Source organism: Pinus tabuliformis, chromosome 5_1, assembly GCF_031772625.1.
Source record: "Pinus tabuliformis cultivar Carrire ecotype Pingquan chromosome 5_1, CPIR1, whole genome shotgun sequence".
NCBI lineage: Eukaryota > Viridiplantae > Streptophyta > Pinopsida > Pinales > Pinaceae > Pinus > Pinus tabuliformis.
In genome coordinates, this window is record NC_142305.1 from 173,340,420 (window position 1) to 173,359,846 (window position 19,427).

A 19,427-nucleotide genomic window follows, 5' to 3' on the forward strand; every position below is an offset into this window, starting at 1 on the left:
ATCCCAAATGCGGATGGCAATTGACTGTTACCAAGGCACCATTTTCAACTGGTGTGAAGCTGTGTCGGCTCATATGAAGAGCCAACTGACCAAGGCAAAGAACGGACGACTAAAGACTTTTGGATATGGGCCTATAGTCGTGAGCTTTGCCTTGGAGAGAGTTCCAATGCTGATCCCTCAGCAACTCACTGTTGATATCTTGGGTCCTCGGGAGCCAAAGCTGATACGATGGGTTGCGGTGATGGCCCGGCATCCTGACGAGGGTGCGGCAGTGGTTCGATTCTCAGATAGTTACTTTCACTGGTTAGAGGACCAGGTTTTTTCGATACAGGACTTTCCGTATGCCGGAATGGATTTCAGAGGTGATCCGGACATGGTTCTTCCACAGGGAGAACAATGGGACGACAGAGGTACTTTTATTTTCACAAGTTTTCTAATTATGTATTTTTTTATTTTTCATATATATCGTCTCAAAACTAACAGTAAACTTTTCAAAATGCAGATGTTGGTCCACAGCGTCCAGCCAACCTCCGGCCTTTTGATAGACTACATCCAGCTGCACCGGTACCGGCCCCACAGGACGCGGCAGCAGAAGTACTAGCTGAGTTGGAGCATGATCTAGAGCGTCTCACGGCAGATATACCTGAGACTACTATGGATGACATTCCTATCAGGCTTCAGCGTTTCGTAGTCGCGGTCCCTGGACCGTTTAGGAGATTTTTGCGTAAGGTAGCCCGCGCAGTGGTGTCATACAGAGAGCACCACCAGTGATTGACTAGTCACATGTGACATTTTTGACTTTTTGTACTATCATTTTGCCGATCATAAGGTGTTTTCAACCTATGATCGAAGACGATGTATATATTTTTGACACACTTCTATCTATATATATCATTATTACCGGCTTATCCTGTTTAACATGTATGATGAAATGTTTTTAAATTTACTTGCATGATTATTGTAAATGTCTGTCCAACACTCGAGAAGCAATTGCATCTGCTAATGTATTTAAGGACCTTGGAATATGTTGATATTCAATGTAATCAAATTCACGTTCCAAGAGACGCACTCTCAAAAACAACCTTAATAACACAGGATTTCTAATGGCATAAACTCTATTAAGCTGTAATACAACAAGTTCAGAATCTAACCTCACTATCAAACGTCGAATTCCAAATGAAATAGATTCGGATAATAATTCAACCACTGCACTGTATTCTGCAATGTTATTCGTTGTTTGACCGAGGCTTACCCCATGCATAGAAACTAACTCGTCAGAGGGCGAATAGATAACCCAAGCTGCGGAAGAGATATTCCGTGTACTACGACAAGCACCATCAGCAAATCCAATGTATGTTTGGAGAGGCGTCGACATCTACAATATCAAGAGTAAAACCAAGATAAGCCAGAATAACGACGAAAAACCACACTCTCTAAGCTAAGCACACTGACTAAACTAACACACTTGCTAGCTAGAAAGAAAATCTAACCTATCTAAAAATTTCTCCATACCCATCATTTTAAGCATAATACCTCTTTAGGTAAAGTCCATTTCTGGGTTTACCCAAAGAGTCCCCATCAAAATCAACTAGCTCATAAGCCCCTTTTGCTAGCTTTCGCTTTACAATGTAGGGCCCATGCCACATGGGAACGAATTTTCCGGCACCTAGCTTATCGTTAGCTTGATCATATAATAGTACTAGGTCTCCTTCCGAAAAACTTCGAGGGGTTACATTTCTATCATACTGAGCTTTCATTCGTTTCGCGTGAGTCTCGATTGCCAATGTAGCGTCACGTCGAGTCTCATCTAATTTAGCCAAGTATAATAAACGTTTCTCCTCTTCGGAAGTAGCTGGAAGTAATTCGACAGCCATTTGAAGTGATGGGATTTCGCATTCAATGGGTAACACAGCTTCTAAGCCATAAACTAGCTGGAAAGGAGTGAACCCTGTTGAATTTTTCACTGAGGTTCGGTATGCCCATAGCGCTGAAAATAACATGTTGTGCCAATTCGACCGATGAACACCAATGGTTCGTCGATCATGATAACTAGAACTTTGTTGATAGACTCAACCAAACCGTTGGCTTGCGGATAATAAGGAGTAGAGCTATCGTGGCGCAAACCAAGCTGGCTTGTAAGCTCAGTCATCATGACGTTTCGAAAATGGCTCCCATGGTCAGTAATGATTGCTTGTGGGACACCAAACCTAGTTATGATATGATTGAATACGAAAACTGCAGCTGTTTTGCCGCTTGCGTCGAATGTAGGCATCGCCTCGGCCCACTTAGTAAAATAATCAACCGCAAGGATGATATACGCATGCCCCCCGGCCGAGTGAGGGTTACAAGTAATAAAGTCGATACCCCATTTGGCGAATGGACCAACGGCAATTATAGGGTGGAGAGGAGCAGGTGGAGCGCGCATCTTGCGATCAAACACTTGACAGTTGTGGCACTTCCTGACTGCAATGATACAATCCTTAAACATAGACGGCCAGAAATAGCCAGCGCGCAACACCTTCTGAGCTGTGGCATACCCAGACATATGACCGCCACATGCTCCAGAGTGACAATCATTCAAAACTCTCTCAGCCTCTTCGTGAGTTAAACAACGTCGAAAAACTAAGTCTGCCCCCCGGCGATAAAGTGTATCTCCAATAATTTTGTATGGCTGGGATTGAAACCGAATTTTTCGACGTTCTGCTTTGGAAGCTTCAGGCCGAAAGGTTTGGGTTTGGAGATAAATGATTATATCCCCGTACCACGGATCTACAGTACTGATAAGAAACAAAGATTCGTCCGCAATGGACTCTTCTGCCACAGTCTCTGTGTCAGCACTCGGGAAATCACACATCAATTCCGCAAAAACTAAGGATTTCTTAGACTTGGACTTCTCGAACTCCAAGTCGAACTCTTGCAGGATGAAAATCCATTTAGAGTACTTGCCCCCTAGCAGTTGTTTTGTCAAAATATAAATCATAGGGTTGCAATCCGAAATAACTGTAGTTTTACGGAGAAGAATGTAGTGACGGAAACGCTGGACAGCTTGAACGGCTGCCAGGGCCAATTTCTCCACATGCGAATATTTTAGCTCAGTGGGATTCAAGGTTCTACTAAGATAATATATCACATGCTCTGCTCTGAATTCATCTTCTTGAACTAACACCATTCCAATGGTGGAATGCGAAGCTGCGAGGTATAAGAAGTAGTCCTGGTTGTAGTTGGGAGGATGCAATAACGGTGCATGGGTCAACGCGTGTTTAAGTGCATCAAAAGATTGTTGGGCAATCTCGTCCCAAAAGAATTGTGTGTTCTGTTTCAACAACCGTGTAAAACCTTTAGTGACCTCGGCGTAGTTTGGGATGAATCGGCGTAAAAAGTTCGCTTTCCCTTGCAAACTTTGGAGTTGGCGCAAACTCGAAGGAGGAGGCAATTTGATGATAGCCTCGACTTTCGAGGGATCGACGCGAATGCCGGCTTTTGAAACAACAAATCCCAGCAATCGACCTGTTTCTATACAGAAAACACACTTGTGGGGATTCAACCGAATTCGATAATGCCTACACCTCATAAAGATTGCTCGTAGGTGGACAAGGTGATCAGCTCGATGTAAAGAATGAGCAGGCAAATCATCGAGATAGGGTTGCACAATGTGCTTGATGTCATGAAATGCATAAGACATCGCCCGTTGAAAAGTGGCCCGGCATTCTTAAGCCCAAAAGGTAATTTGCAATAAGCAAATGTCCCCCATGGACAAATGAATGCCGTTTTTGGTTGGTCGGCAGGTAGAATATTGATTTGATTATAGCCCGAGAAACCATCCATGAAGGAAAACATTTCACTTCCGGCACAATCATCAATAATTTGATCGATATAAGGCGTAGGATAGTTGTCTTTTGGACAAGCTCGATTGATATCCCTATAGTCGATACAGATTCTTATTGTTCCTTGTTTTTTGTTGACGGGAACAATATTCGATACCCAATCCGTTAACGGGATCGGATAAATGAAACCTGCTTTCAACAGCTTTTCGACTTCTGCTTTAATCGCAGCCGCTTTTCGAGGGTGAATCTGACGCAACCGTTGCCGAATGGGTTTAGCATCCGGGTAGGTTTTGATTTCATGAACAACAATGGCAGGATCGATTCCCGGCATTTCCTCGTAAGACCAGGCAAACACGTCGCGGAATTCTTGGAATAGGGCCTTGTAAGTTTGGATTTCTTCTTCTGTACATGAGGCACCTATATGAATGTTTTCCTCGATTCCGGGCTTCACTGAAATATCAATGGGAATAGTACGAGAAATATTCCCTAAATTCAACTCTGAATCAGAATGTTTCGTTGGATCCTGAGCGTCTTTGACATATTCAGCGGTAAAGATAGATGAAAAATCATTTTCAAATGCATCATCCTTAGGTAAAAACGAAGATCTGTGATGGAGATCCTCCCATGGTAGATCGTCTACACTTAGGATTTCGCGAAGTTGTTCGTCAGATGACACGACTTCGGGAAACGCTATCCGTTCTAAGGGTGAGGTGAAAAGTGATTCTTCACTGACCACATTCATTTGGTCGACTTCGGTTGAATGAAAGTCGGTAAAAGACATAAGAGCTTCATAAGCAATTTCATACGGACTCAACGGCATAACATCACCGAATGAGTCTATCTCAGAGTCAGATGGAACATACCAAGGATCATCATAAATAATGTTTTCTGACGTGATCATATGAATTGTTGAAAACGAAGGTTCTACGGTGAGCGGAGGGAGAGGAAAAGTTCCCAGTAAACCGGAATCCTTAACTAAACCTACACCAACGTCCCTATAAGGGATTGTCGTCTTACCAACATGCTGGATACTCTCTGAAGAGGCTGGGTCGGATGAAAAGTATGTCAGCTGATCAATAGTCACGATCTTACCGTTATGTGGAAACTTAATTACTCTGAAGACCGATGAAACGACCGCTGTCATAGCATATGACCAACTTCGACCCAAAAGAAGGTTGTAGTCTAGAGGGGCATCAACCACTTCCACATCCAGACTAACGGTTTTACCTTCAACCCCTATAGGCAATTCTTGTAGAATACCAAACGGACGGAACCCACGGCCATCAAAGGCCTTAAGGATGGTGGGGGATTGGTTCAACGAAGGAGAACCAAGCGATCTCCAACATTGAATCGACATAATACACGTAGAAGCTCCCTCATCAATCACAGTCCGATGAATAGGCCTGTTTTTTACTATCACTGGAATTTGGAAAGCCATTTGATGGGGGAGACGTGGTGTACTATTTTCTAGATCAAAGATCATTAGGTTCGGGTCCTGAACATCGACAGCTCCGATAGCCGACAAAAGCAATTTCCGTTGTGCTGGGCATGATTGCAGCACTTCGAGTGCCGACATTGCTGAAGGTGAAACAGCTAAGTCCTCAACAATGTTGTAATTCTGGGCTGCTCTCGCATGTGGATTGAAAGCAGACCTTCGAAGTACACCCTTGGCGGGCGGCTTAATCACTAAGTCTGGGTTAGGTTTTTCGATCTGTAGTGGATCGGAACCAGGAGCTGAGGTTGATGGGTTAGAGTGAGAAGATTCTGCTTCCTTGCCATCAACAGGAGCCTTACTACCATAATCTTGCGATCGAGTCGCAATCCTCACATGAGACATCATCAAAATGGGTTCTTCACTGGCATTCGAAGAAGAACCTATCATCTTATTCTCCTGCTCTGGAAATGGATTCTTTAACACAGCAGGAGTGGGAGAACCTTTGACTATTTTCACTACCTCGGCCCGATGAGGGCAGTCTCTCGTAAAATGATCCTCTTCACAAATGAGACAAGGATATCGAGGTTTGCGCTTTTCGTCATTGGTTTCCGACTTTTCATTTTTCTCCTTTGGAGCCTTGTCTGCTTTAGCCTTCTTCTTTCCTTTCTTCTTTCCACCGTTTTTTGATTTGGCCGTAGATGACTCTACAGCGTGAATATCGGCGGTAAGTTCAGGAGAAGACTCTCCTGTCGGGGAATCAGGCAAAGTGATAATTGGAGTAGTTGAAGCCTTGGAAGACTTCTTCTTGCTCTTCGTAGTCACGATACCAATCATACCATCAGCGGCATGAGATCCCGAAGGAGCAGCAGCGATTTGGTTCGACTTTGGAAGATCCGGAATCTTCTCGTGTAATGTACCCGACTGTGTGTAAACTAAGTCAAGGTATTGTGCCTGAGCAATGACTTGCTCCTCAGTAACTACTCCGGCCTTAGCTACATCTTCAGTAATTCTTGGTAATAATGATTTAACAAACCATTCAGCTAAGATTTGGTCCGGGATAAAAACTTTCACTAATCTCCTTCGACGTCTCCACTCATGAATGTGATCAGAAATATACGTGGAGGTCGATTGTTTTAGTGAAGTTAATAACTCTGTACCATTATCGTATCTGACTGGTAACTGAAAATGAGTTAAGAACGAGGTAGCTAACTGGCTAAAATTGTAAAAAGAGGCCCGTGGTAACTCAATGTACCACTTGGCCGCGAGACCAATGAGTGTACGCTGAAAAAGACGTAAGCGGATCGAATCATCCGAGATGGAATTTGAAGCACACCAGAGGTGGTAAGTCATCACGTGATTGGACGGATCCTCTCCAGACTTACCTTCGAACTTGGGTATATCGCTGGGCAACTTATTTGGCATTGGCGGCCAGAACGGAAGATATTGAATTGGATCGTTCGTTAGGCGCGTCAAGTCTGGTAAATCCAAAGTTGCGATAAACGGTAACTGCCGGTTAGGATCTCTAAAACTCTGGGTCACAATACCAGCCCCAGGAGGAGGATATCCAGGATAACTAGGATAACTAGGAACAGGAGTCGCATTTGGGATATTATATCCTCCTGGAAAACCAGGATTAACCGGACCGTACTGGGGTTGCTGAGGTTGTTGATAAGTGTACCCAGGATACGGTTGATACTGGTAAACCGGTTGTTGGGCAGCTTGCCCAGGTTGATACTGTCCCTGGTACGGAGGTTGAACAAATTGAGGTTGAGTAGTAACAACCGTACTTGTACCAGGTTGGCCTACAGGCATCTGGACTGTGGTTTGAATCGTAGATCCAGACAACGGTACAGATGTCTGAGGAGTGGTTACAGGGACAGTAGAAACCGGAGCTGCCGATACTCCAGAAGTAAGTATGGTAGATGTGGCGGTAGTTGCTGCAGCCGTGTGAGGTGGAGTACCAGGTGCAATTGGCGGCTGAGTAACTACCGAAGTTACAGGGGTCTGAACACTTGACTGGACAGGTTGCGGTTGCTGGGGTGGACCAGGAACTACAGGTTGTCCTGCTTGAGGTACCGACTGTATACTTGGTTGCGACATCTGTTGACCCTGTGACGGATCCCACACTAACATTCCAGGGTACTGACCCGTAACAGGTTGAGGATACTGAGATCCATAGCCGGATTGAGGATAGGGTTGATAATTGTAAGGTGCAGTCCCATATGATTGCCCTTGAGGTGGTTGATAACTTTGACCAGAGTATTGACCCGTAGGTTGATAACCTTGAGGTAAATACGGGTACTGGGGTTGACCTTGACCTTGAGGTTGGTATCCTTGAGGTTGATACCCTTGGGGTTGATACCCTTGGGGTTGCCATCCTTGAGGTTGCCATCCTTGAGGTTGATATTGATACTGAGGTTGACTTTGGGGTACATATTGAGGCTGGGGTTGACCTTGAGGTATGTATTGCCCCATAGGAGCGTACTGACCTTGAGGTTGCCCCCCAGACACGAATGAAGTACCTTGAGGTTGCCCCCCAGGCATTAACGAAGGTTGCCCCCCAGGCGGTAATTGGCCACCTTGAGGTTGGGTAACGGGAACTGAACCTGACATCATGTAAATGTCACCTATACTCAATGGTACATTACCACTGTTTCCAACTAATAACCCATGATCAATGGGTTGAGGAGATGCTCCCGCAAAGGTACCAGAAAGAGATTGATACCCAGTAGGAACAGAAGGACCGCCATGTAAAAAAGATTCAGGACTTTGTGTAAACACAGATGACTGACCAGACATATTTACAGGAGTATGAATTCCTCTAGGTGGAAAAGGAGTACGAGGTGTAGAAAAACCTACTGAGTTGTCTAAAAAATTGGTTAACGCAAGGTACCAAGATTCACTTCTAGGAGGACTGTAAAAGATGGATTCACGCTCCCTTAGATCAAGGGTAATTTGATCTTCAGGATTAAAGACGCCTATTTCTTCCTCTGGAACAAGTTCTTCTATAGCAACTAAACCAACAGGAAGATTTTCGGTGATAATTCTTTCTATTCTTGGTGAATCAGGAACACTAGGAGTTGGAGTAACAGGTTCGGAAATTTCAGGTTCTTCGCCTGTTTCACTGGCAGATGAAAAACTACCAGCAAGCTCGGAAACTGTAACAGTTTCGGGATTGTAACCTGTTTCTAAACTTTGGTAATCTGGATGGACTACCAAGGAAGATTCTCCTTCTTCAGGTGAACCTACTCTACTGTCACTAGGAGGAGTTACAAGGACCTTTAACCCTTCGTACTGACCCGGAATGTCTTCAGGAGATTCACCCCGCGATTTACGGAGTTTTCTTAACAAATCTATTCCGGTAACAATCTCAGGAGACTTGCCCCGAAGTCGACGGGACTGTCTCGGTAATTCCGCCACAATTAAAGATTTTTAACTACAACACACGAAAACAAAGTAAAAATTTCAAATCAAACCACCTAAAGTCTTCTAAAGAAGCAAACAAATTTGAAGCACACGCCTAAAGAATCTAGAGCGTCAAACCAAACACAAACAGTATCTTCCGGACCAAAAGCGCTAGTTGGTGATTAGGTCCAACCTCGCAGGATTCAGTACAGAAATGGCGGGTGGAACAGTTACGCCGACAACCTGCTTAATGAATAGACTGGACCAAGTTCCTCCACTTTAACCGTCTCGAAGTGAAGCGAACCCCCCAGAAAATCCAAGTGAGTATAGCCGACGTCTGCTCCAGGTACAGTGGGACCTTCCCTCCACCGTCACCTTGGGTAGAATCCTAGAGATTATGGTCACTAAGGTTACCAACGGCCACAATTACACCTGGGGGAACAGTCTAAACTCCGACAGCACGCAAGGGCAGAGTAACAAGCTCAATCCCCTTACCGGCTCCTTGACAGTAATCCAAGGTTTACCGATAAGTGACCCCTGGCTCCTCGACAATGGTTAATCCGAGGTTTACCGTTTGTAATACGTACTGTCTGGCGTCGTTCCCAACGAGGGAGGAATGATCCCCTCACTGGTTCGGACACGAGCTCGTGCTTCTCCTTTAAGAGGAGCTTTCCCAGAGTGTAACTGAAACAATTGGATTTGATTCTATCACAAGATCGACTACTTGTTTGTTTTACTGCCTTGGAGAGTTAAGTACTCACCTATTCCAAGACACTAGCCTAAGCTATGTTGGTGCTTTAGAGCCCTAGAAAATAAAAATTACTAGATTGATTTTAATTTAAGCGTTACTTTTAAGGTTGTTTCTTAAGTCAAAAGGTGATGGAAGTGAAACCAGTGGTGTGTTGACTCGACTCGAAACCACTACAAAATGCACCTAGGATGATTTACCCACTACTTTACTTTTTCGATGAATTGCTTTAACTAAAAAGTTGAGAGAATGCAATCTTTATAAAAGCAACTTCTTAATTGAAGACAATCAAAGAAACAATTCGTTTGTCTTTTCCAAGCATAAAAACATGACCGCTCTTTACATGCACGAAAAAACTCTTTTCCTCTTTCAAAAACAAAAAGCTACTTGAAACAAGACTTTTAAAGAAGATGTTTTTGTATTTTTCTTTTAATAAAGCAAATAAATCTAATATAACCAAAAATCAATCTTAACAACTATTAAAATCTACGAAAATCCACTCATAAGCAAACTAAAAGGCAAATTTATTCTAAGCAATCTTAACGAGGCCAAAACTAACAATGATTATTCTAAGGTGTTTTACTTGATCACAATTAAATCAAGGACTAGCTTATTGCAGAACCAAAAACTAGCCAAAACAAAACTCTAATCTTTTTGTTCTTTTTGTAAAATGGAAATCAACACTTTATAAACAAGTAATTCGAAATTTGACCCAAAACAACTTAAATGGCAAGCTGCTCACACAAGGAGACTTTACGACAGGCCCGACTTCTAAGAAGGCTGACTAACCAGAGAGATCTAAGGCTGGACAACTTTCTACTGTCAAAGTCACTACAGAACCTATCCAAAAATCAAACCCTAGGTCTAAACTTTGTTGAAATCCACTAAAACACTCAAAGCTCACAAAACAAGTTTAGGTGAAAATTTTTGACAGGGTACTAAAGGATCTGGGCAGAAAACACTAAGAAAAATCAAAATCTAAAAGCAATTAAAGCAAAAATGGAATTTTCCTAAATTTTACAGGAAGACGCAGGCAACCCGTTATAACAGGTGCGGGCCTGCTCTGTGCAAATGGCAACAGCGCGTCCAAAGACGCACTGTGCAGTACTTAGAGGGTGCGTCCTTCTGGAAAAATGAAGAAAAACCAAATGTAACTAAATCTAAAGCTAAGCCACCCAAATACTAATTCTCACAGTCAAAAACCAGAAAATAAAAATGATTTTCTCAAAGCAAAGTTCACACAAAGGAAAAGACTCTCTCATTAATGGATTCCCCAGTGGAGTCGCCAATTTGTCGTGGCGGAAAAAGTCGTTTGTGCGGACACAACTGACCTCCCTAGGAGTCTAAACTCTCTAGCGACAAACAAGACAAAATGGAGTGATCTTTCTCTAAATATACCTTTTACCACATGAAAACTACGAGTGTTTAGGCTTACCTTATTCCAAAACGCTGTTGTTGTAGTCCGTCCTTGCCGATCCGGATGAGCTCCTCCTTCATGTCAATTCCTGCAACCACAAACAATCAAGCAATTACCAAGCACTTGTATTTCATGTAATAAAACATATATTCAACATGCAGACCAAGGAACACATGAAATAACTCATTAACACAAGCTATTGAGAAAAATAAACCAGTTTGTATTAATAACGAAACAAAGAAACTCTTACAACCTGGCCTTGGTGTTGTGCAAGTTCCTCCCAGGGTCCATCAAGGGTTTTCCTCTACTTTGACAAAGCTCACCCACTTCCAAGTAGAATCAAGCAAAGACAATCTCTCCTCACAAGGTTCTAAATGGGAGTCCTAATTCTTGCAGCGTTTACCCAAAGAAAATGTATAGCTCTAACCTCCCCTCCCTCTGGCTCAATGTCTTTATTTATAGTGCTGTAAAGAGGTTATTCAGGTCCACCATCAATGGGATAATCCCCCTCTTTGGGTGGGATAGCTCCTTTATTGATGGGATAAGTTCCCCCTTAATAGAGATACATGAACCAACTGGAGGCGCATCCATTTCATCAAACCGACCTCTAGAAGGTTCTAGAAGTAACCACAAGTAACTTTTTTAAGATGAAACTCGCGCATTTTTCCTTTTACAGAAGGACGCACCTGTCCCTTAACATACAGAGCGTCCATGGACGCAGCTTTTGTGAACATGGTGAGCGTCCCCGCAGGTAAGGCTAGAGAGAACCTGCGACCCCAGAGATAAACATATTTTTTACAAGACTTTCTCTCTTCTTTGAGTTTGAGATGGATAGCAGAGGCATAAGACTTGCCTAAGAGGGTAGCATGACTGTTGATTTGAGCCATACTAACTGTAAGTGGTCATGGTGACATTTTTTAGTGTAACAACTTCCATGCAAAGTGTTTTTCAAAAGACATGAATGGTTGTAGTTTTTGTGCATATAAATTGTTAGAGTAAGAGTCCTACTTACTGTAGCTTTTATGTACTAGAAATTTATGAATAGATTATTTGATGGATGTAGCTTCTTATGTTTGGAAGTTTTTGGTATGAACGTGAAAATTAAATTAATAATTTCTTGAAGCCTGAATAGAGAATAGGATTTTTGTTACTTTTATTATCTAAATCTTTCATTAAAAAAGGGGGTTCTTGGAAACAATTTTATAGTCTTTCTATAAGATTTTGTGCAAGTGAGCATAATAAGTTTTATCTAAATTGCATGTGTTCATGGGTGCATTCATGTGCTTAAATGACTATAGAAACAACTACTTGTGCCCAATTTAAGCACTTTCATTGTTTTACGTGACACTTTTTGAAGAATAACATGATTCTGAATTAGTGACAGCGGTTGCTTTTGTTTCAACATTCATTATATAATTCTCATGATTGCAACATTTCCTTAATAATTGGGATTGGGAATTTTAATTGATGAATTTGGAAATGTTGTTGGAACAATATATTTTATGATTCTATTTCATAAAGATATCATATTTATTAGATTTATTGATGAAGAGCGAGATATTCTTCCCTCAATTACCTTTCTATAGGTAGATCAATACACATACACTTACATGTCATTTTTAAAAATAAGTATAATACTTTTGTGGTTATGATACCAAGAGTCAATAAATGAATCTTATTTAGCATAATCTAGGAAATCAAATATGTTGATCTAGCTTAATGTTTGCCCATGGAATGATGGTAGAATTTATTTCCACTCTTATTTAGAGCTCATGTATAAGTATGAAAAGAGCACATGTTATGATCTTTTAAACTTGAGAGGAAATGTGCTTTGTAATTGGTATTAAGGGAAAGTTAGCCCTAACTTCATATGTTATATTCTTACATTGAAATAGTTGAAGGAACATAATTACATGATAGCTATGTTAGTCACATTATGAGTAAAACAAAAATAAAATAAAAATTAAAAAATCGAGTAATAGTTTTCAATGTGACCTTTACTTCTCTATCCTATTGATGGTTGGTAAGGTAAGACCTTTCATATGGTATCAGAGCTAGGTTAAAGCACTAGGGCCTAATGGGCTAACATGCTTGCTTGTAGGTTGATGCATGAATGGCTATTTTTCGTGCACGTTGAATTATTGTGTATGTTGACTTGGAAGCATAGAAACTCGTGAAAGAAAAAGAATGGCTTCTTATATTCCTTTTATTTTTGTTATGACAAATTATAAGAAATATGATAAAGGACTTAAAGACATGTAGGGAAAGGATGTTCTTGAGAAGTTGGGGTTAAACCCAAGCATGTGAATGGTTTGATTTTCATTGGGTGAGTGAGATATGTGGAGTGGATGCATGGTTTCATATATGTTTAATGCATCATTATCAATATGATATGGGCCTACTAGTCATCTCTACTAGTTGAAACTGTATCTACTAAGAAAAATACTAGCCTAATCTAAACTATCGCATGATGGAATTGGTCTATATTCTTTGGGAATGTGTGTCAAGTGTAAGGAAAATATTCAATTATCATGATGATTGAGTTCATCATGCTAATTTTGACTCTTTTCTTACCTACATTAATGGAAACATAACAGAAGCTAACTTGAAGGATGCCACTTTTAACTGTTAATGAATATTCAAGAGTAATGTATGTGCATTAATTTGATGTGTTAAAATATGATTTGGGAATAAATTCTTAATGAGTAAGAATGGAATTCCTATGATTCCTTTGACATGAATTTGTGTAGTTTGGGTTGACTTTATGCATCAAATAACTTGAAATTACTCAAATACTAGGTTGAGGTATGACCTTCATAATAAACAAGAGGTTTAAATGATTGGTGCATGAAGTGTTGTGGAAGCCATTTGAAGGAACACTTGAAGGTTATGTTTTCCCTAAGTTATGTATTTGTGTGGAATCCATACTAGCATATATCTATGAGAAAATTTATGGGTGTGGAATCCATAATAACATATATCTATGACCTAAGTAATTATTCTAGTTAGAATGAACACAAATACTTTGATGAAATCTCAGACATGATTAAGGAGGATTGATTATGTATAATTAAATTTAAATGGATAGAGATTCATAACATGAATTTACTTGGGATTTAAATCCATTATTTATTTTTATTACAAAATATGATACTAAGATCGGTATACTAAACACCATTAGGTGGTTTAGAATGTTTGGAATAATTAATTTTGATATATGGAGTCAAGTGTGAACTAGGTACCTATCCTCTAGTATTTTAATTATTTTGTATGCGTTGGATTTAGGTAGAATTAAAATTATTTTCAAATCATTGAAATGTAGACAAATATTATTGTGATAATTTGATGAAATATCCTTTCTGTTGGCTCAAGACAAATTAGGTATAGGAAAGCCATAACAATCTCCTTAATTATTTTGTGAGTTGAATATTGGTTGAATTCTATTTAACCAAATTAATTAGAGAAGTTATGAGGATTTAACTCATGAACTACTCTAAACTATTTCTAGTTAGGTGATCGAGTCAAAATTCATATTGTTTATGAACTTGATGAAATGCTTTCTTAGAATTTGATAACTTGTAGATTGTAAAGTGAATAACATGTTTAGAAGATAAATATTTTATGTGTTGAGAACTTTGTTTTATTTTAACTTAAAGAAAAAGGTATTCGATTAATTAAAAGCTTAGTTGAGTTCTTGTTTTACAAGAAGTGATATTTTTGGAGGGATAAATTGAAGGAGAGTGAGATCACATTTTGATGAATTGGAATTATTGCATGATTTAGAAGCCTAATATGATTGTATTATATGTGGAATGGAAGAGATGGAAGGATTTAGGAATTTTGTTCTTGAATGTATAGTTGTATGAGTAGTTAGTAATCATGCAAAAGGTTATATTGTTTTCAGAGGTAGTAAAAAAAAATAAAATATTATCCTTACGCTAGAAATGTCTTTATGATAGTCTAAAGCTTATTTAAAAGCAATAAGATTCTTCATAATTTGAGAAATGTATGGCTTTCATAACTTGTTTTTTGTTTGTTTGTGTGTATGTATTAATAGTAAGGAATAAGACATGAAACCAAATAGATTGATTAATTATTGAATAAAAATTACGAGTGATTTTATAGTGGGAAAACAAGTTGACTTATAGTTATCAAGATAGATTCAATAATATAGATATTGTATTTGTATAATTACAAAAGTTGTTCTTGATTACAAGCCACTTTTGAAAAGATATATTTAATTATTTTTGGAATGAATATCTTCTAACTGAATCATTCATAATTGATTCTCAAGTAAGAGAAGTGAATAATAATGAAGATTATGGGAATTAAAGGAATGGTATATAATAAAAAAGTGTGTCAATGAGAATTGTATGGAACCTTAGCTTGTTAGTTTAAAAAAAATTGGTGCCTTAAACCTAGAATTGTAATTTTTCCTAAAGACTAAGCATTTAGTAAAAACTATAGGTAGATCCTAAACATTTTGATTGCAAGAATGTCTTATGGAATCAAAAGGGGAAACTTTGATTGAGAAGACGTAAATTAAGTGAGCTGTAAGAGTGGGTTTTATATATGGCATCATGTTTTGTTGCATAGTTTCACTCGTAATTGTGTGTGGATGATTTTATGCTTCTTGTATGCAAATTTGGTTGTCAGATGGGATGGACCTTTTTTTTTTTTACAACCAATGTGTGAGCTATTTATAGCTTGGCAAGCTCAATGTACTATAGAACAAAGAAGATGACACATGTAGGATTCATGTAGACTATGAAAAAAACATATAGAATATTAAAATATTATAGATATCTTAATTAGATGTCATATCAATTACATAAAATAGTATTTTGATATGGTACTATAAATTTTATGGTTTGTTTTGATATAGAAATATTTGGCATTTTATATAGAAACACACCTAATATGGCATGGATATATTTCTACTTGATTAAGAATGGTATGTGTCAGTTTTCATGGAGTTGCTTCCAATTTAGAAAGCATTAAACTATGGTTTGGCACGAAGAAAAATATATCAAATACATATAAATAAGGTTAACACCTTAGTGACAGGAGAATAAAAAATAACTAGGTATCTTATGACTGTAGGAAAAACTTCAGGCCAAGTTTAGCCCAAGCGGGGGAGTATGTAGTGTCCCTTCTTGGTGACATCGCTTTCATGACACTTAGAGAGGGTGATTTTGATATAATTATATAATATTATGCATGAGAAACTTATGTACATGCTTATATGCTATAGACCTAGTTTGGGTCACCTAGTTGTTGTGTGCTTAGGATAATATATATGGTTTTGTATGGGAATTGGTTTTGGTTAAGAGCATAATATCAATGTTTTCTCTTTTGGTATCTTAGTTTGGCAATATGTGTATGACATGGACGTTGATGTTGGAGATAATACTAAGAGTGGGGGGCGGGGGGAGGGCATGAATCAATATTAGTCAAATCAATAACTTTTTCATTTCATACTAAGATTTATATACGTTGCTTCAATGAAGGTAACTCGCATGTACACGCAACAGTCTTTAAAGAAACTAGCGTATAACTAGCAAACTTATGATTCAATTAATTCATCATATGTTGATCTTTAATCAGTGTATCAGTACTTCATTAACCATATAAAAAGTAACCATGTGTAGTAATAATAGAATAAACCACCACACATAAGCAACACACATGAACACCAATATTTAAGGTGGAAACCCAATGCGAGACAAAAAAACACCTGTTTCTATCTTCTTTTAATATAAGAAAAACATGTTTACAATCTTGTACTAGTGCAGACTCATACCAGTATGCCGACACCTGTTAGTGCTCGAATCTGCCTTAGGCTGAAGGAAAGCATGATTCAAGGTAACATCAAACCAAGCTCAGCCTCGTAGCTAGCCCTACGAGGACAAGAGAGGGCTCTCTCCGGGTCAATCTCGGCAAAAGATGTCAAATAGGGCCTGAGACGACCTAAATGCAAAACTGATAATGATTTTAGGCTAGTAAATAAATAGGAAAGAAGTATTTCAATGGCATGAATTTTCTAGGTTGTATGGGACCAAGGAACACCATGAGCAGAGAAGTTAAATCAAAGACACAGATTATTTCGTGAGGCAAGATAGGCAGAAATTTTAGCAATTAGATTTGAAATAATATGAAGTGGAAAGATTGCTAAGAGGGTGAAAAGGGCATAAATACATGAATCCTTTTCAACAGAAGAAAACATAGAACGTGAAAACTTTCCCAAGGCAGAGCAGTAAACTGAATTCTACCTTTCTTACTTAAAAGCATTCAACTGGAAATGATTTTTTAATGAACTGTGAAACATAACGAAATACATATGAAACAGAAAGAAAATACATTTGCTAAACTCACACCACAGGAATCTCATGAACTAGCACTGCAACCTTTCATTAATTCTCTGTTAAAAACTGTACAACGAAGTTTTCCTCCACACTTCTCCCAGAACACTCCCACCTCTTACCAATGATTTTCAATACATTAAATACGCTTACTATGAGAAAAAATGGATCGACCCAGAATAAGGAATCGTTTAATCATCATTAACAAAATAGAAATTGAAGAGCCAACCACCTGTTCTGAAAAGGGGCAGCGTTACATGTGAAATCAGTTTGATGACCAATGAGTCGGCAGAAACTGTAACGTAGACCCTTTGAAATCATGGAAGAGGACAAAAACAGGCAATTCATTCCTATCCTTTTGCTGTGGTGGATTTTCCATGGTTTAATTTTGGCTTGCTTTGACTTGGCAATTTGCATTTGTTATTTAAATAAAAGTTAACCTTTAATAAAACTGGTGTTTTGAATGGAGATTTCGCCTTTGATGACGGGAAAAACGTATTGCAAAAACAAAGGCTTTAAAGCGCTGCTCTAAACAGGGCAACCAACCTACTCTCAAACCAAATTAAAGACTCTGAACCGAGATACCATTTATTTGCCAACAAACTTGCCCATCATCTTAGCAATGACAGGTGCAATCTTTGGATTTGCTGGATACTTTCCCAAGTTAGCAGTTTTATTCCTCATATCTTGAAGTGTTGTCATTACATCTGGATCACTGAATGCAGCCATCAACTCTGGATAATTCAAGAGTTTACTCATATCATCACCAGGCATTCCACCGGGGAAGCCGTCAGTAGCCCCTCATGACTTACACGTGGAGGTTTCCTCTTGCTTTTTGCTTTTTCATATGCCACCTAAGCTTCAGCACATCTGCGTTGCCTTTCACGTTCTTTCTTTCTCTCATCTTTTTCCCTACGTAGGCGCTCATACTTCCTATGATGATCTTCAATTTTATGCACATTTGGTTCAACCTTCTTTAGAACAGCTGATATTTCCTCATCATAATCCAGTCTTGAAGCAAGGTGAAGGTCCTTGGCCGCCTCTTCCCAGTGACCAAGCATTTCTCTTGCCATGCCTCGCCATTTGTAACCTTTTGCAGAGTCTGGATTTATCTTGATAGCAGCATTAGTATCCCGAATGGCAGCATTAGGTTTCTTCATCTTCACAAACACACTAGCTCTAGTAGCATAAATGATCGCGGATGTGGGATTGCACTCAATAGCCTCTGTGAGATGATTTACAGCCTTACAAATTCATTTGGAGCAAAGAATTTGAGTTTTTAAATAGAGAAAAGGCGGAAATTTTTGTTCCAGCTCTGTGCGTCGTGCACTCTGCCCAGTGCGTCGCGCACTCTGACCAGTGCGTCACGCCTGGTTGGTGCGTCACGCTAGTGTATATTTGCACTGTGTAAAAGCGCCCTGTTATGAAACCAGCTCAAGAAAATATAGAAAAGATAGATCAACGCCTTAGAATTCAGCCTCTTTGAGGGGGAAACCTCCTTTACATTACATAAATGAACAATTATTGGATGATTCAAATGACAAAACCTCCTTTCTATATATAGGAGTCTAAGGAGTAACAATATAATCCAGTCGACCTCACAATAATAATATAAAGCCACAAAAATAACAATAGAGGGATTATATGGGGCACAGAAATAACAATATGGGGGTAATAGGGGCACAACAATATAAATAAGGGGTATAACTACAATAGTAATGGGGTAATCACTAGTATTATAGGGACCCAAAATGCCCCTCTCCTTCAATAAAGTGTTGTCCTCAACGCTTGAGTAGTTCTGGATACTTGTGCATAAAATTCTCATCCTCCCATGTGGAATCTTCAGCGGATAAGTTCTTCCACTTGATAAGATACTCTGAAATTGATCGATTTCGTAGCTGTCGAGTTCTTGTTTCAGTGACTGCTTCTGGTTCCAATATAATTTTTCCTTCCTCGTCAAGTTTTGGCAATATTGTTTGAATTGGGAGCTTGTCACCTATAACCTTCTTTAAACATGAAACATGGAAAACTAGGTGCAATCGAGAAGCTGCGGGAAGCTCTAATTTGTATGCCATAGTAACAATCTTTTGCAACACCTTGTATGAACCATAATACTTTGGTGATAATTTATTATCCTTCTTAGATTGCTTTAGGGACATTTGCTTATATGGTTGTAGCCGTAGGAATACCCAATCACCTACATCAAAGCTTCTTTCACTGCGAAGTTGATCTGCCT

General features: G+C 39.3%; 1 protein-coding gene across 1 annotated transcript; it reads right to left on the minus strand.

The window, feature by feature from the left end:
• Positions 1-18,033: 18,033 nt before the first annotated feature.
• On the minus strand, positions 18,034-18,431 carry LOC149163986 (FAM10 family protein At4g22670-like). Its single transcript, XM_089430841.1, has one exon. The coding sequence runs from the start codon at positions 18,349-18,351 to the stop codon at positions 18,046-18,048; it is 306 nt and encodes a 101-aa protein (XP_089286967.1). The 5' UTR covers positions 18,352-18,431; the 3' UTR covers positions 18,034-18,045.
• Positions 18,432-19,427: the final 996 nt, after the last annotated feature.

What these genes read in the sequence shown, in the direction of transcription:
- LOC149163986 (XM_089430841.1), bottom strand. Translation starts at nt 18,351, where the DNA reads ATGAAGAAACCTAATGCTGCCATTCGGGATACTAATGCTGCTATCAAG.